We start from the raw sequence: 19,688 nt of genomic DNA, 5'->3' as shown, positions 1-19,688 counted from the left end.
AAATATGTCTTTAGGCTTTCAAAAGCCTTTTGATGCTCTTCTTTTCAGACGAATTCGTCCTGATTTTTCAACTTTGAAAGCGGCGAAAAAGCTTTAGTTCACCCTGCACAGTTAGAAATAAAGCGTCTTAGAAAGTTTACTTGGCCTAGAAACCTTTGCAATTCTTTTTTATTGTTAGGTGGTTTGGCCTCTAAAATGGCCTTCACTTTATTTTTATCAAGTTCAATCCCCCTTTTGTGTACTAAGAAACCAAGGAAGCTTCCTGCATTAACACCAAATGCACATTTCAAGGGATTCAATTTTAGTTTATATTGCTTCATTTGCTCAAATGAACATCTCAATTGTTCAAAATGGTCCTCTTCTTTAATGGATTTGACCACTATATCATCTATATACACCTCAACAAACTTGCCTATCATATAATGAAAAATCAAGTTCATTGCTCTTTGATAAGTCGCTCTTGCATTTTTCAAGCCGAAAGGCATAACTACCCGTTCAAAACATCATAGAGATCTAGGGTATCTAAAGACAGTTTTGTGTATATCTTCTTCAGCTATATAAATTTGATTGTATTCTGAATACCCATCCATGAAGGAATACATTACGTGTCCGGCAGTCGAGTCTACTAAAGAATCTACCGTAGGCATTGGATATTCATCTTTGGGTGTTGCTATGTTTAGGTTCCTAAAGTCTATGCACACCCTTAATTTACCATTCTTTTTTAGTATTGGCACGATATTGGACAACCACTCGACATATCTGGCTGTTCTGATAAAGCCTGCCTTTAATACTCGCTCTATTTCTTTCTTAATCTCAGGAATTACATTAGGAGCAAAGCGCCTAGAAGGTTGCTTATGAGGTTTAAAATTTGGGTTGGTTGGCAATCTATGTTCCACCAAATCTCTATCTAAACTAGGCATATGTTCATATTCCCAAGCAAAACAATCCTTATATTCCTTTAGTAAAGCAATTAATTTATCACTAACCTCTTGATCGAGCATCTGGCTGACGAATGTTGGGCGATCTTCCCCTTCATTGCCAATATTTACTTTAATCAGAGGGTCTGTGCTTGAGCGTATCCAGGCTTGGTGATCCTCATTACTTCATCGTCCATTTTCCTTATAGGAACTTCTTCTTCTAAACAATCAACCTTGTTGACTTCTCGGCCAATATTTTGTCCAACTCGAACACTGTTAATTTGTCTCCCAATGCTTTCAAGGCTGCTTCTTCTTTCGTTTTGTCCTTACATTCTTCATTGAAAGCCATTAATTTGGCTTTGAAAGCCTGAATATCGACCATTTGCCTTTGTTGCATACAATTCATTTAAAACTCCTTGATTACTTGTTTGTCAATTATTGGCTCTTCTAGGGCCACTATATTTGGCCTCATTTGACTGAATATTTCAGTGAGTGCATCTACTGAAAATGGCTCTTCGCTCTGTGTGACAATTTAAGTTTCTTCTTCATCTTGGACTACTCTGACAGGTCCGTAATTTCCTTCATACATGAACTTTTCCACTGAGTTTGTTTCTGCGACAAAAGGTCTATGATCTGCCTGCACCACTTCTGCTTCACCCTTGTCATTCCAAAAAACCAGGCATTGATAGAGTGATGAGGGTATGCAGTACTTCTGTGAATCCAATCCCTTCCTAATAACACATTGTAACTAGTAGGACCTTCTATTACGAAAAAGACTGTGGTCCAAGTAGTTGTCCTCACAGTTATGTCCAATGGCATAACCCCTTTAGCTGAAGTTGCTCCACCATTGAAACTTGTAAGGATGACTTCTGTTGGAATCATATCACTTTCTGTCTTTGCAAATTTCCTCATCATCCTAGATGGAAAGTGTTTATAGCTGCTCCATTGTCGATAAGTACTTTCGTCACATGTATACCATTAACTAAAGCCTTAACGTACAATGACCTCAAGTGTTTAGTTAACTTCATAGCTGGTCTCTTAAAAATAACCTTTTCGGCAGCATCTATTCCCACTTTTTGCTTGTTCTCTGTTGAATTATCCTTTTGTGATAAGTCAACGTGCAGTATGTCGCACTGAGCTTTCGCTTCTTGAATTTCCTTTTTATTGTTTTCTAATGCTTCTTCTTCGGTTACCCAATCTGTGGGAGGAGGCAATATTCTTAGAGGTGAGTTACCCAATCTGTGGGAGGAGGCAATATTCTTAGAGGTGACCCATACTTTTCAGAGCGAGGTACTCTCCTTTTTCTCTTGGGTGTCCCAAACAGCACATAATAATCGAAAGAACGCCCAGATGGTTCTCCCAGCAAATCCACTTCACGAACACCTTCTCTATGTAGTTGCTTCAATAGGGTATTGCGCGATACTTCTCTCTTTCTTCTTTCTGCTTCCAGATTAATTTCCTCTTCGATGTCCGTCATACCATCATTCTCTTCATCATTGTTGGCCCCTCTAGAAGTTTGGCCTTCTTCACATTCCAGCACGCATGCTTCTTCTTTGTTATCCTCCCTTTCTTCTTTTTCTTTCTCTTTGTTCTTGAACTCGTTGGCTAGTAAATAGTTATTAGCTATGACATGAGGTAACGTACCGAACTGAATAGTAAGGGGCTGATCTGGATTTTCTTCATTCTTTCTATCCCGCTCAAACTTCGATCTCCCAGAAGAACTCTCTGGCAATTCTTCCATCGACTCACCTGTACCAGTCTCTTCACTGTCTTCGAGAACATTTTGATTGGCTACCTCGAGTAGTTTAGGCGCCTTAGGATGTGGCACTCCCTGTTGTTGCCTCATCATTCGTCCATAATTCCGTTGAAAACGCCTTTGTTGGGTTCTAGTCATCTCGTTGAAAGGTATCACACTTCCTGCATTATACTGGAACGAATGCCATACATTTGGTTGGCGAGGTTGCGGCTTGAATGTTCTCCCATTATTTATTGACCTGAACTGCCTCTCAAAAGGCCGTTCCCTATAGAATGATGTACTTCGCCCTCTAACAGGCTGAGCGTTTGGGAAAAAAAAAGGGCGATAGTGGTGCTGTCATATCTCTGGTTTCTTTGTATTTGCACTTACTTCTTCTTTACATCTTGCACACAGGACGTCTTCATTCTTTTTAGGCTCCTTCCCTTTGATACGTTCAAAGACACTGGGGTGTGGCCCAAGGTCCTCTTCTCCATCGTCTATAACCAACTTGAATTTTGGCAACTTATTTTTGAAACCAGTCATCATCATATTTACCCCAAGTGGCTGTGGAAAAGGGTTTTCATCCACTGCCATCTTCTTCTTATCCTTGAACGTAATTCGTCCTAATTCAATGGTGTCCTGCAACACATGGCGAAAAACCAAACAGTTAGTCAAATGTGACCATGCATTATGCCACTTACAATATTTTTTACCCTTGATTTGTTCAGGGCTTGGCAACTTATGTTTATCGCTCAACTTTATCTGCTTATCCTTATATAGTTTATCAAATATAAAGTCAACTTTGGTTACATCGAACGAGAACGTTCTAACCTTTTTGTTTTCATCTTTTATAGGCTTATCCTTCCTCGATGATCTAGGCTTAGCCATTATAGGACAAGTATACACGTCTCCTTTGATTAATTCAGCCAAACACATTTCGGTTTGATCGTAATACTCGCCATCAATGGTATGAACATCAAAATTTGGGTCTCTATAATAAGTCTCCTTACTAGAATTTTTCATTTGCTCTTCTTCTCTTATTAATCGTTCATACCTAATCACGTTTGCGTTCAACTGGAAAAGATCAGAAAATTCCCTGTCTTGGAATTTCTTTTCAAATCAAAGCTTAGACAACTTTGAGCGATTTTGACAAACTCCTTTTCGGGTAAAGGTACAAAACATTTACTTCTTGCTGTCTTGAACATTTGAAGGAAACCTTCTGCCCATTCGTTTGGCATTTGACGTAGATTCATCAAATCGGTCAAAGTAACTTCAAACTCAGTCTTTAAAACAAGCATGAAACAATTGCTCCAATTGTTGCCATGTTTGGACAGAGTTTACTGGCAAATTGATGAACCAGGAGAAAGCTACTCCTATTAATGAACTAGGGAACAGCCTCATTTTATGGTAGTCGGTTACTTCACCACTTTACAGTGTGAATCGCCCTATGTGTTCTAGAGTAGACATCTCTCCTTAACCGGTAAATAATGAGAATTCTAGCACTTTATACCCTCTAGGCCATGGATATGCTTGGTCTACCCAATCAGGATATGACTTTCTGTAAGTCGGCCTAATGACAGGACGTATCCCAAAAGCCATTTGATCCTGTACTATTTCCATAATTTGATTTCTCAACATGACGTTGGGGTCATATGGAATTCCCACAGGTTGGTTGATCGGTTGATTTGCCTAAGGCCTAATGTTTGGTCCTTGGTTGGCAACAAAGTTGCCATGATTTGTGCCATTGTTACCATTATCCTGAATATTTATTTCATCATTAACACATAGGGTATTCTGTCCATTATTTAGGACATTGTCTCTTACATTTAGGTTACCCCCCAAGTTAGATGTAACATTACCACTATTCCGGTTTGGCATTACACTATCCCCCTGGTTTGAAGTAGACGGACCAAAAGGTGGTTCTATCCCTTGATTTGGACTTAGGACTGGGGAATTATGTCCTACAATTGTCCTAACTTGAAAGTGACTTGCAATAGGCACAACTGGCTGACAAATTTGGCCTACTAACTTATTCATTATTTTATTTAATGTATTCAGTTGTTTGGCCATGTTGTCATAATGTGCATTCCCATTCTGGGTAAATCTTTCCATATTATGAACATTTCGTAGATTTACCTGTTTAACGACATCCTGTGTGAGTTCTCCAAGCAATGCACGCATGGTTCGAAGACTCAACTCTGTCATTAGTTCATAACGATTGTGACTGCTCTGACTCTGTCCCTTTGTACGTGGAGAGCTTTGCTGCTCCTTATATCACTCGATCACAGACTGAACTCCTCCCTGACTTCCTGCTTCCTTATTTGATTTGTGAGGCATATTGTTTCACTTTTTGTATCCTCAACACCAAACACCAACGTCCCACTGGGCGTGCCAAATTGTTTCGCGCGGGTAGTCGCTAACAATTAAAAAAAAGGGGTCAGACGATTGTGTAAGGAACAGACCTCTTGAGACAAAGTCCCAAAAAGGAGTGTTTTATCGGCGATGATTTACAATTGGAAATAAACATAATGCCTTCAAGGGGTGCAAACACACGAGTATTAAAAGAAGTGTTTAAATTTAAGCTAGGAAATTAAAATTACATATTCTCTGTTTGAAAGTGTTTGATTCCGGGTCTCTATTCTATGTCTTCTCTTCCTTTTTATATTCCCTTGATGACTTCCTCGTGACAAACCGTTTGGAAACTGTTTGATTGTTTTATAACCATCCACTTTCTTTATGGTGGCTAACTTGTCGTGGAACTGTCGTCCCTAACTGTTGCCATTACTCTTTGTCATTCAACCGCTTTCAACTGGGCTCCTTGAATCGTGGAATGTGATAAGATTACTCAATAACTGCTTTAATAACTGCTATTCTGAACGATCATAATATTTTATGTTTGCTAAGATCTTGGGCGATTCGAAAGTTTGGGCAAGAACCAGGTCATCGCTCTGGGCGACTGTAAGGCACCCCATTCGCTCAGATTCTGGGCGTCTTACAAGCTTGGGCAATGATGTCACTGTGTTCGTGGGCTTCCACTGCATTTATCAATAATCCTGTTTGGACCTTTATCTAGGACTCTCCAATTGAGCTTCACTCTCTGGGCTATTTGATTTGGACTGCACTTTCAGTGTGTCAACAAATACATATTAGATAACTCTCGTATACATCTTATATTGCAATATTCCATCAATTTACATCATAAAAGATGGGCAAAATCATATATTGTGAGAAGATTTCAAAGGCAGAGTCTAAAAGCTTATCAATTGGAGAATAAAGATGGGATTTGTGGGCAAAGAAGCAAAAGAATTATTGAAAATTTATCAAACATCAAGATTCATCTTCCTTTATTCATTAATTCACTATTCCTGATAATGTTCTATACATTTAATACGATTTCTTGTAATTTTTATATGCTATGCTAGTTTTACACATTGTTAGAATGAGATAAACCTCTGTTATGATATTTTCAATTTTTATTTAATTATTTGGCTTTAATTTCATTTGATTTGTGGATGTTTAATATCATTTTTATCATTCTTTTCAATTGTTTGATCACTAATTGAATGGTTAGTGGATTTTATTATTATCGAGAGAGACAATAGGGTTTAAGCATAATATAATAAACATTGTAAGGTTCAATAGAGGACAGAGATATATCTCTATACTTTATATGGTTTTAATAGATGCTCTAACACTTGTTAATGCATTTATCATGATTGCATTTTTCATTGAGGGATAGAAGGGTCACATGAGGGGATTAGATTTTATCACTAATGAGATAGGCTTTCAATTAAGGGATTAATATACTAAAATCACAACTTATTTGCTATTGACTAGTTTAATTGATAGTTTAAAGATTAATATAGAAAAATCAAAATAACATATTTAATTGATAATTTAGGAGTTAACATAGAAACATCAAACAACTTATTTGCTATTCGATTAAAGTAGTAATTAATTTTAACTCGAAAAAACACATAGTTTTCGTGAGTTTGATACTCTATTTATCATTACATTATTTGACTACGATTCCATGCACTTGTGGATTTTCAAAGGGTCATACTCTGTCATGAAAACCTTGCGTAATTATCCCTAGGAATACTTCAAAATGGTTATACCTATTGGTGTGCCTTTTGTCGATTTCTCGTGTTCATTCTTTCCTCTATCCTGTGTGAACTAGAAGAAATGTTTTATGCCAATCACTTTTCAACTCTTGGCTTTTGTTAATTAAGGAGTAGGAGTTCATCTAAACCTCCACATAGACAGACTATCTCGAATCCCTTAAGGTAATAGTAAAACATTCTGTGGTTGTAAGAGCACAGTACAACATGGAAACATGAATTTAACTACATTTCATAGGCACACATTACAAAAAAAAAGATAGTTAAAATGCAATTTGTTTACACTCTTGAAGTGCGTTTCAAAGAACATATCATGTATCAAGTTAATGCTCAATATGATAGTGCTCTGAGATTTGAAATATTTGATCTAAATCCACCAAAATTTGCAACTAGCAAAACAAAAATATTTTCTCAAAACGTTCCCTGAGTATGAATTGAAGTATTCACTTCTTTGACCAATGAAAGCAACTGTAGCGTTCTTCGATGTACTATTACATGATCCCACTCGACCATAATCAGATTAACAGAAGCTACTTGCACTCCCAGAAGATTATATCACCTAGTTCCCTAACCTAACCAAGATCTTTGATCCTCCTTTCTTGGTAATATTCAAGTTCATCCAATTCCGATTCTCTCTCTCTAAAGATATCATCAATATGTTGCGATACATTTTTCTCTCCCCCTCTTATTCCAAAGGCTATTTCAAGACTAGGATTTAGATTCCCTTCTTCCTTGAGCTTTTCATCCTACATTTTACCCTGTCAGTACATTTACTATTTGGTAAATCTCAAAATTATTAGGATAAAGTTACCTCTTTGATAGTGGTAGGATAGCCAGAAAGTGTAGATTTGCATGCATTTCGTACTACTTAACATACAAGCTCCTCATTGGCACAGCTAATAGGCAACTCGAGGTGGCTCCAAGTAGTGTTTCTAAAAATACTCTTGTAGAAAAGTATCAGTTCCTTCAAGTGCTACCAGCTATAGATATGGAAGCATAGCTGGTGAAGGAGGTTGTCCCAACTTAATGTCAAAGGACGCAGTTTCTCCTAAGCTGTTTAGCTCCGTTATATCCAATTTGTCACCAAAAAAAAATTGTCTGAGTATGATATACCCAGCATCAACGTGAATGAATCACAATCCGACTTCGAGTCAATGAACCTGTAGTCTAGAGCCATATCAGCACTGCTCTTATTCAAATCATATTGAATAAACATGCCCGAATCAACGATAATTGAGTATATTGTGTCCCAAAGTGATTGCTCTTGTACTCTTTCATTTGGTCCATTATATGAATCATGTGAAGTTTTTTACAAGCATAATATAATAATAGGATAATATTAACCTGATATCTGCATTATATTAGCTCTTTCACGTGGGACATGAGCTCGTCTGTAAACCAACCAGTAGCACCGCCTGTGCCGCCCGCTAATCTAAAATGTGTTGTATATGTTGCTGTTATGGGTAATGAAATCCACCCGCTCGCCATCCTTGAGTGGTAATGGGCTCCTTAAAGAAAAGAGCTAATCCAATGGTCCTCCGACCTCATAAGTATGATCTTCTTAGTAACTTAGGCATCGTGATTGATCTAAGATTCAAAGAATGTTAAATTCGCCAGAACCAGAAGTCAAAATTTTGGTGGATAGGGATCCCGTAAGATCAATTAATTCTTTATAACGTACTGTATTTTTTTTTTTTTTGACAAATAAGCCAGTAATCGTTGACGTTTTTACTAAATTTTGAGGAGTCGGTATCAATTTGTGCCGAATTGCTTCACATATAGTTCGAAGTTTTACCATAACATTCCTCTAATTTGGAATCGGTATGGAATTGATTCAATCATGAAATCATGAATATATATTTTTGAATAAATTGCATCTAGCATACTAGCATTTTATATATTATGGAAGTATTAGGAAAAAAATGACTCTCAAATGATAACTAATCTAATGCTTAATGAATTTCTAACTTAGCACTTTTTCGGGGCACATTTTGGCTAGGTTTTAATACATTTTTTGACCATTTCAAAGAAAAGTGGGATCCAGTTGTGTAGTAACTACTGACTACATAGGAAGCAAATTACTGGAATTACCATTTTGTAAAGCGAACCAAATTTTATGTGAAGGGACATATCGGTAATTTTACTTGATTCAATAAAAAATAACGGCAATATCATTGACATACACTGTACTACGGTATAAATTTGGCTAAAAATTCGATACAAAATGTGCCCCAGACAAGCGTAAGCTGGGAATTTACAACTATTTAAAGACAAATCCCTAAAGCCTTAAAATCTTACCAAGTCTGCAAAGGGGATTATCACAAGATTTTGATTGCGAAGACGAGAAAATGCCTTAATCCGAGTAACCAAAATGCCCAAAAGAAATCATTCGATGTTATAGGAATAGGGAAGAACTACTTGTTGGGAAGTATGATTTCTTCTTCAATTTCATTTTGAACATACTCTTTTACACCCAATGTTGTGCTCAGTAGTTGAGTTTCTGCATAACCTCAGAATAATTTCGAGTTCAATTATGGTTATCCAGAACAGCCAGCAGAGATATTCACATTCTTCTAGGCTCTTAATGTCGTTTAATGAATATAAAATGTTCCAATGATATGTTACTTTTTAAGTAAACATGTTTTGAAAGAAACTCTTATTTCCGTAAGGTTTAAATCATTTTAATTGAACACCATGCTTTAGGAAGAAATTACACTATCAGAAAGCTCTTCTTCTAACCTGCTCTGGAATAACATATAAAACAACGCTTATCAACATAAAACTTCAAACTCAAAAAATCCAAAATATAAAAAATATCTATAAACAATTAGGATCACATTTGGCTCCGCTTAATAGTAACTTTAGATGCAAATGCCTTTTATAACATTCATTAAACATAGAACACAAATTCATAGAGAAAATTTGAAGGAAAAGAAAACCCACCAAAATATAGTGGAATCAATATACTCTAGAAGAATATCAATGTAAGTTTTCCATAATCTTCCCTACGCCTCTCTCTAAGCAAAAATAGAGCAATGGAAATCCAGGGTTTCAATTAAGAGCACACATTTCCAATCTCTGATACTAAAACAGTATCTGGATTAATCCATTGGGCACCTCTAAAATGACCTTGTTTTCGGAAACATCCATCGTGGCCACATGTCCAAGGCCATCTAGCACCACCCGCAGCCTTACCGGAGTCATGGCCGACACCACTCCTTCATCTTTCAGCCACTACCAGAAAATCTGCATTGTTTATGGGATTTTTTTAGTCAGTTTTAGTTGGTAGAACTGAGTTTACAGATAATAATATTTTCTTCAAGAATATATAAGTTGAATTTCGATTTAGCAAAGAAAAGTGTTGTTTTGGGGTTTCGAGAGAGAAGAGAAGAGGAAGTAGAAGGATAAAGAGAGAAAAATGTTGCCATTTTTGTTCTCTTCTTCACTTACTTTTTTTTTTTTTTTTTTTTTTTTTTTTTTTAAACCCAGGTGTCCCAGCTTAGCCGGACTAAATCCTGGACCTCTAGCCCCCGGCCCCTCACTGACTAGTGGAGGTAAATCGTAGGTTGTGCCCTTGTTGGTTCCCAGGTTCCCACATGGCTTTTACTCCTTCCCCAAAGGAATCCTCCTCCATGGTTATTACATCACCAAGCTGCTCCAACCCTTCCTCTGGTTATTACATCACTTGGCTGCTCCAACCAGGAATCGAACTCCCCACACTTAGTTCCAGAACCCCCCAATGTGATTGTTCCGCCAACTTGGATGTGCCCTGGGGGGCTATTCTCTTCTTCACTTTGTTTTTGTGCTAAGAGATTGAGGATAGGGTTGCAAAAAGTAGTGAAAATTTAATTTATAGCTTCTCATTGGTATAAACTAGAGAGAATAAAAGAAAAGCAAACAAACTTGTGTATTTTATTAAAAATCAATGCCCCTTTATTTATAGAGTGCAAAATAAGAGTTACAATTAGAATGAAATAGATCTTTTAAACTAAATAAAACTTATCAATGTATCATGATAAGGCTACACTGTCAATAATATTTATCATATAGTATTACAACACACCCTCTTTTTAATGATTATTTTTACAATAACTATTTCATTGGAAACTTTTTTTTTTTTTGGGCAAAAAGTCAATGGGACAAAAATGGCAACAAATAAAAAAATAGTAAAAATAATTTGAAGTAATAAAATGTTGCCTCGTTGAAACTTTGTCAAGAAAACCTAGAGGGATAAAACTTGAGGAAAAAGAAAAAAACAAACAAACGAACTATTTCCACTGATTTCAATTCTTGTATCAAATGATACATATCTTCTAAGTCAATATCTTCAATATTACAATTTTTCGTAAAATACGTCTCATGTTGTCTTGTATAGTCTTTAAATAATACCATCTTCATAAGGTATATTTTGTCTACCTTTGATGATTGTAGTAATATGATGATTCAAAAATAACTCTTGTTAATCTTTTCAAGAGCCTCATATATATTAGAGTATTATTTTGAGGTTAAATATCTTACATATTGTGGACATTCATTACATAAAGAATATACCTAATTAAAACATTATTATAAAAACTCTGTGGGAAAAATCCTAATAAACGAAAAATAATATATTATTCTTTTAAGTATGTTACAAAAATTGTTTCATTAAAAACCTCACTAGGAAAACCCAATATGACAAAACCTTGGTTAAAAAAAAAAAAGAGTATAACAAGTATTTACTCCCCTTCATAATAATATCACTTTAATTATGCTTCAAGTATATTAAATTCTTTAGGAATAAAAGTAATATCATGATAGATGAAATGACTATACCGTATTTCAAATTTCATTCATCATCAAAATAATATGACATGGATTCTTAATTTCATTCATCACGTTCTTTTTGAATTTTACTAATTGAGAGTTGTGTATTACATATATACGACTTCATTTTTCTCAATTCCTTTTCGTACAAGTATATATCTTTAGATTTTCGAATTTTAAATTCTAAAACTTTAGATTTCTCTAGTAATTTTAATTTCAATTTGATCAAGTCATTTATTTGGTTAATCATTACTTTGATCGATAAGTTTCGACAAATTTATTTTGATTTCTCATTATATGATGCATTACATCATGTGCAAAATTGTTGATGACAACTTTTTATTTTCAATTTTATTTATTTCTCCATAATGACACAATTCTTGAGATATCTCAATTTTCAAAATATCAGTTACCTGAACCTCTTTTGAGATTTTATAATTTATTATGTCTAAATACTCATCAACAGTATACGTCTTCTTAATGTGACCCTCTTTACTAATTGCTCCATCTTCGTTCCCTAAACAGAAATGGGAACTAATTTGTTCTTATTTAAATTAATTGGAAGAGTTTAAAAAGCAATACTGTTAAACCATTTATTGACCCCTCAACTAACACTTATAAAAATGTTGATCTATAGGATCACTAGCATTAACAAAATACATCATCTTAATCTTATAATCTGGAAACTATGCTCATAATTTAAAATTTGAGCAGTAATTTCCCAAATTTAATATTTTAAATACCATGCAATCATCTAAGATATATATATATATATATATATAGAATAAACTGAAAGTCTAAGAATGACTAATCAAGAGGGGGTGAATTGTTTATTAAAACTTTTTCGAAAATTAATTCTAGATATATCTATTGCACAAATATGAAATTGAATAATGAAGATAATGTAAAGCTAATAAGTAAAAGAGATAAAGATGCAAACGATTTAATAGGAGATTCGATCCAACTCAACCGATCTACGTCCTCCATTACCAAGCTCTCCGTCACAAGCAAGACATTTTTCACTATATTGATTGACTTACGGTGCAATCCAACCCTTACAACGCTTCCAATGACTTACAATCAAGGAGCACCGATCTTTTTACAACCGATGAACTTTTTGGGACTTCAACACAATCCACAATTCAATCAAAAGTAAGCTTTACAAAAAGGAATCTTCTCCCACAATAAAGATATATTCAAAGTTGAGTACAATGGAGAAAAGTAGGCTAACACTTTAATAAATGACAATAAGTAAAGCTCAAGTGTTAGGTTTGAAAAACTTTGATCAATGATTTTCAAAAGTAAACTCAATCAAAAGTTTTTAAAAAGTGAATGAATTGATAAAGATAAATAAGGAGTAGAGAGTTAAAGCTTGAAGTATCTCAATTTAATGCTCTTGGAAGTGATGATAAATAATGCAAGAGGTTGGGGTATTTATAGAGTTCAAAACGTTAAAAAAATCTGAATTTGCGGATGACTCGTCCGGAAGACCAATATAACCGTTTGTACAGTAAAAATTAGAAATCCGAACGGTCAAATTCTGGACCGTTGGAGGAGTCCGGTTGACCGCCTCTCTGGGCGGTTGATCGCTCCGGCAGTGCGGTCTTTTCATGTTTTGGCATCGTTCATTCCGATTTGAAAGTTTTGAAGTGTATAGACTTTTGGAGAATATTTTTAACTAAATTTTCATAATAAAAATGTCTTTAAAATCCATATATCATTTTTAAAAGTCATTTTCATGTTTGATAAAAAATGTTGCATTCGAATAATCTTAGTACATAAATATTATTTTTAATGCATAGCAAGATTTTGAGCTTAACTATTCTTTGTCAAATATCAAAGCATTAGTACCTTTACATTTTGTCTAAGAAATCAAGTCTTTACTCCGAAGTATGCTTGTCTTGATCTTTCATTGATGTAGTCTCTCATTCTCTTGATCTTGATCTTTTTTTGGCATTTATCTCTTAAACTTTTTGTCTCGAATAATTTGACTTGAATACAGGGCTTTCACTTTGATCTTCATTTGAAGTCCGATAATACATGATTGATTTGAACATTGAACCATTATCACTAAAAGGAATTTGTTAGAAATAAAAATAATCTTGTTTGTTATGATCAAAACATTGAGGATTAAGTCGACCATATGCCAACATAAACATCATATAGGATTTCATTGGATTGTAGAATCTTCTTGTTCTCCATTGAGTATCTATTTGAATTTGGAATTTTGTATTATTATTAATCCAGAAATAATCCAACTAGTCATGTCAAACAATAAAGTCAATTGAATTTCTGGTTCAATATGGATATAATTCAATTATTTAATTTCGAAGAATACGACTAAACCTTATATAATCATATATCATTCAAGTAGTAAAATTGATCAATATCCTCATGACATTAGTTATATGTTTCTTTCAGAGATAAGCATGAATTCAAAATAATATATTCTTTGAAAATGTGCTACTTCGAGAATACATTATCTTTAATTATTGTTTCTTCAAAAACAAGATATTAATATTCTTCTGAAATATTGAAAATTAATTCATACTCTCCAAGAGTAATAAATTATTATTATTCTTGAATATTATAATATAAAAATTTAATTTTCTTTAAAAATTATAACCTAGTATTGAGTTGTTTAATTTGTGTTTCTTCAAAAACACAATGAGATATATATTATTTGTGACATGTACTATGTCGATAGCATGTTACATTTTTTATTGCTTCTTCAAGAGCAATAAATCAATATTCTTCTGAAATATTGATAATTATAATATTACGCTCTTAAGGAGCCATAATATATTATTGTTTAGATTAATAAAATATGTAAATTTTTACTCTTCACGAGCAAGTAAAACTTAACTAGAATATAAGTACTTATGCAAAATAATGGATATCTATGCAAAAGAATGGATATGTAAATAAATTGAGTAATTAAATTTGATATTTTGCATAAAAATCGGTCAATATTCTTCTAGACTATTGAAATTGTAATATCACTCTCTTTTGGAGCAATTAATATTAAAATATTAATTATAATATTATTTTATTTCAGAAGCAACAAAATATTTATAATAGACAGATCTACAAGTAACATTCTTCGAAAATATTGAAATCGGAGTGTTATGCTCTTTAGGAACTTGTAAAATCTAACTAAATCATTAATAATAGTATGTCTCTTTATGAAGGAACAATTTTTTATAATAGACAAATATACGAATATTAAATTCATAAAGTATACTCATATAAACAAAAAAAAAAAAAAAAAAAAAAAAAAAAACAATGAGGTAATGATAAACAAGAAGCAAACAAATTAATTACAGTGATTGGAAGTGCGTAATTATGATTGCTTATTCTACTATATGATGATTGGGCATGCATAATTTGGTGATTGAATTTTCAAAATTTGTAGACAAAAAATTAGGCAAAAACCAATTTGCTATGTGATAATGAAAATTAATTGGGGCAGAAGTCAATCCATGAAAATTAATTATTAATGTAAGCTACAATAAATAAATAAATAAATAAAACATGTGATTTGAGATTAGCTATAGACTACCTTCAAGCTAATTTGCTATAATTTTAAAAGAATCGTACTAATAGTGTGTTATAAATTCGAGAAAACAAAAAAGTTAAGAACCAATGCCCTTTATTTATAGAATTCAAAATAAGAGTTACAGTTGATTAAAATAAATCTTTAAGACTGGGTAAGACTTCATAATCATCAATTTTTACAACACTCATTAAAGATAATTCATTTTCTTATTTTCAAATTTATAGTGCAGCTCGCTTAACTTACAAGCCAAAAAAGTGTTTGTATTGAAAAAAAATAAAAAATAAAATTGAAGTTTTATCAAATTTTAACCATTCCAATTCAATTTTAATCTCAAATCTAATGTGACCCATGATTTTTATCAATTTTTGACAATACACTACATCAACTTTTATCAAAATTTACTATTTTTTTGGTCAAAAACTTTATCAAATAACCCTAAGTTGCACAAGATAATTTATTTTTTATTGGTTATTTATTTTAAAAGTGACATCTATTTTATTTATTTTGAGACTACGGTTTTCAAATAAAAAATATCAATTTTCAAATTGAAGAATGTTTACTTAAACTTTTAACATGAAATATGAATCATGAACTCATTTTACTTTCAACAAAAAATTTGAGATGTGAAGAAAAGAATTGTGTATAAATCTATATAAAAAATCTGAGAAAATTGTTTTAAGCTTTATTAATTTTTTATTGGTCACTTATTTTAAAAGTAACAACTATTTTACTTATTTTGAGAATAAGGTAAAATTTATTTTTAAATAATAAATATTATTTTTTAATTTGAAGAATGTTTACTTAGACCTTTAACATAAAATATGAATCATGAACTCATTTTACTTCCGACAAAAAAAAATTGAGATGTGAAGAAAAGAATTTTGTATAAATATATATAAAAAATTGGAGAAAATTGTTTTAAACTTCATTATTTGGATTGGTTAATAATTGAAATCTCGTTCTAATTATGCACAATCACCTTTTAAGATGGTATTTTCACAATAGCCATGCAATTCAATGCTTTGAATTTGAAATAAACGACAATTCTATGTTTAGTTTCAAACAAACAAAGGTCTCTCCAAATCCTCACCATCCTACTCAAGCCTTGGTCTCAAGAGGCGTACATGATTGCTATGGCAAAGTGTGACTCCCTTCGACCAATTCAGAGCCTTAGTCAAATTATTATTGGTGTATTTTGTGCTTTATTCCTCGTAGGCATCCCACAATATGGCTGCACGTTTTTTCACTTGATATGCTTAGTTGTAGTTGGGCTGATTTTCTCTCTCTTTTTCATCATACATCGGTGACGATTTGAGTTAATACCAATCATTTTGACCCTAAGAAAAACATCGGCGGAGGGAAGTATGCTTAACCACAACCGTATTCATTTCATTTCACACACTCCAACCTAGTCTGACTGAGGGCTTTGGACCGTTGCATAGTCCTCTTTCACTGGCCGAGCAGTCTACCGCTTGCTCTAGTGTGCAGACAAATAATTATCTATTCAACATATCAAACATATCATAAGAGCACAAGGCCAGTCGAAAGAAGGGAGAGAAGATAATAACAACATTGTTTACAATTTTATTTCATCTTTGTGCTCTACCACCAATCTCAAGTTTCCTTGACTGATTTTGCACGACTTGACAGTGAGATTTGAGACTAGTTATGACTCATTTTCTCAGCTATTTCCGTCAAAACTTTGGATTTTCAAGGTATATATATAATGACTAACTCAATACAGTGAAAGAAATCAAAGTTCGAGAAAATACTACATATCGTATAGCATGAGGACGATCGAAGTGATTTTGTAGAGTAAATTTGATTGGAGAAGTTTAAAAAAGTTTTGTTTCAACTTCTTTAGTTTATATTTTACACAACCATATTACTTTACTGGTCAAGAAGGTCTGTATCTAGGTTGAGGTTTAGCAAGAATCCCTACATGTTGATTAACAAAAACTAGTAGAAAAGTGAGATGCACAAAACCAAACCTCCAGAACAACAAAAGATTGAGGAGGAGAAAACAAGACATCTCCATTACATGAGCACAGGCAAGTGAACAGAAGAATTCATAGATCATCTTGAATCTTTTACCCGTAATTTCCGGACATATGGAGTATTAAGGCTTTCTAACCTTAAAATCTCTTTGAGGCCTTCTGGAAGTTCTTTTTCCTCCATGATTCTCCTTTCTTTAGTACGAAAACCCTCATTAGCCAAGAAATCTGCTGCACTATTAGCTTGCCTGTAGATGTTTGTGTAATGAACATTTAGATAGGAACTTATGCTCCGAACTTCATCCACCAGGTATTGCACCTTCCTGTTACGGCCAGGGCGTGAATCCGTAGCTGGATCAGAGATGCGTTTAACAGCAAGTTGCGTATCTAATTCTACCCAAATATTCTTATAACCACGTTCATGACAGATTTTTAATCCTGTCAATAATGCCTTCAATTCAGCAGCTAATGCAGAACAACAAGAAGTCCCATAGTATTCGTGAAATGTGAATAGCACATCCCCTTCATGATCCCTCAGGATTCCCCCACCCGAAGAATCACCGCTAGGTATCTCCAACCGCTTTAAACAGCCATCGGTATTCAATTTGACAAACCCAACACGTGGTTTTTCCCATAGAACAAAGGTAGTCTCGCTCTTTCCCTTTCTCTTTCCCTCTCTCATTCGCTTTCTCTCTCGCCTTCTCTTTGTTTTATTGGTTCGTGCACTGGCCGAAGAGAAGCTACAACGACTGTCCATTTCCACATCCCTTGACTGATCAACATTACTGAATGAATCAGCTTGTGAGATGTCATCTCTCTCCTTCACAAAGCTAGAAGAGGATTCCTCTTTCTCGTTTTCTCTGCTGGCATTTTCATTTTTATTGCACTTCTTATCACTAATGGCAGCGGCAGATATTATTCTTTTAAACATTTTATCAAACAGGTAACATTCGTGTACAGTATGCCCCTGGTGCAAACAGAGAATGCAATAGGTCGGGATATTTTCATATACAACTTCTTGCCAGAATGAATATTCTGCAGTATTTATATGGATTCGGTGTATTCTTGGTAGAATCAGATCCAACTCAACACAGACCCTGGCATTGCTTACCATGGATTGATTTGCAGTGGCTTCATCCATCATCAAAGGTGTTCCAATGTCACTCACGATGGAAAAGAGTACAGATTTTTCGAAAGAATTAATCGGAAAATTGGGCAATGAAATCCATACTGGAACTATAGCACATTCAACCCTAGGATTGAAATTGATCGTCCATTTAAAAACTTTCATAGGATAACCACAAACACACGAGATAGGATTAAGGAAGAGTCTTATATAATCCTCTTCTAGGGTAAAAATTATCAAAACGTGTTTGGAATCAATAAGACCTACTGTAAAAGCCCCTTTAAACCCTAAAAAATCGAAAGTGGTTCTCAGCTGTGCTAATTGAGGCTTTCCATTAGAAAATTTACCGATCAAAGTATATTTAGAAGAGCCTGAAAGCTTCTGAATTTCATTATCTGACAACGCTATACATGGCTCTTCTCTGTACACCGTAAGTTCCTTGTGAGGAATGGAAGGAATTGATGGTTCTGCCAGAACATAGGCAAAAGACTTACTCGAAGAACAGGGAGATGGTGGCTCCGATGTCTCTGCGAGTTGGCATACATGGATTTCTCCATTTTCGCCGGAGGGAGAGGCAGCGGCAACGGCCATTCCTTTTCACCGGATAAAGAAAAAATGACGAATATCTGGCCAACCCAAAGTCATTGTTGGTTTCATATCCAACTTTTAACCAGGCAACATTTTAGCAGCAGCCCAGTCCAGAAAAGCCCAATTATCAAACAAATTCCTTTTTTTTGAGAAATTATGGTTTGTACTTCTTTCTCTCGTAAACCTTAAAATCAGGTATTTATAACAATGATCATGCTACATGTACAAGCTTTTTTTACAAACTATCTTATTACTCACAGTAGGGGTGGAGATTGCAAGCAGACATTTTTTAAATTCACATGGGATCCGCTAATTTTGTGAAAGTTAGTACACCATTTTATCATCAAGATTTCGTATAAATATCTTTATCCTTTGTAACAATTTATGAAAAATGAATAATGCTCTTTGTACACTACTTTCCTACAACTTTGTGTACAGCAATTCAAAAATTGCTGACGTGGCACTTAAAAGTTTTTAATCTTTTAAAAAGAACTGCAACATCGGTTTTCCACCTAAACTAGCCCCAAATCAATTCATTTGGCGTTTTGCGCCGATGAATTCGAGTGCAGTTTATGGGCACCTCTTCCCACCTTAATAATCTTTCGGCCAACACACATGCATCCCGCCATTGATAACTCGAACCTTAAAATCTTCGATTAATCCCAATATAGGACGCGATCGTGTTACCGCAACTCTACACATCCAACGAAAATCAGATTTTTGGTGGAGATTCGCCTACTTAAGTAATTGCAGTATCATAGGGGTCGAAGGAATGACAGATAAAGGTGGTTTCCATAATATTTTGAACTTGTGGTGTTCGAAAATATAAGTAATTTTTGTAT

General features: G+C 34.1%; 1 protein-coding gene and 1 pseudogene across 2 annotated transcripts; both read right to left on the bottom strand.

The window, feature by feature from the left end:
• Positions 1-7,303: 7,303 nt before the first annotated feature.
• LOC111381343 lies at positions 7,304-13,191 on the bottom strand (annotated as a pseudogene).
• Positions 13,192-16,119: 2,928 nt separating this feature from the next.
• LOC111381341 lies at positions 16,120-18,907 on the bottom strand. 2 transcript variants are annotated; one of them, XM_023005124.1, is made up of 2 exons: positions 17,273-18,907; positions 16,120-16,638 (listed from the first exon to the last, which is right to left on the bottom strand). In XM_023005124.1, the coding sequence occupies exons 1-2, from the start codon at positions 18,847-18,849 to the stop codon at positions 16,635-16,637; spliced, it is 1,581 nt and encodes a 526-aa protein (XP_022860892.1). In that variant the 5' UTR covers positions 18,850-18,907; the 3' UTR covers positions 16,120-16,634. The 2 variants fall into 2 exon arrangements, with proteins under 2 accessions (XP_022860892.1, XP_022860891.1); XM_023005123.1 differs by having other exon boundaries at positions 16,120-16,615.
• Positions 18,908-19,688: the final 781 nt, after the last annotated feature.

This window comes from Olea europaea, unplaced genomic scaffold (genome assembly GCF_002742605.1).
Source record: "Olea europaea var. sylvestris unplaced genomic scaffold, O_europaea_v1 scaffold2290, whole genome shotgun sequence".
NCBI classification, from domain to species: Eukaryota; Viridiplantae; Streptophyta; class Magnoliopsida; order Lamiales; family Oleaceae; genus Olea; species Olea europaea.
The sequence above is the reverse complement of the archived record's forward strand: the minus strand, read 5'-3'. Positions and strand labels throughout refer to the sequence as shown.

What these genes read in the sequence shown, in the direction of transcription:
- LOC111381341 (XM_023005123.1), bottom strand. Translation starts at nt 18,849, where the DNA reads ATGGCCGTTGCCGCTGCCTCTCCCTCCGGCGAAAATGGAGAAATCCAT. An exon ending in GGCCTCAAAGAGATTTTAAG is followed by an intron (nt 16,616 to 17,272) that starts GTTAGAAAGCCT and finishes TCTGCACACTAG; the next exon opens with AGCAAGCGGTAGACTGCTCG.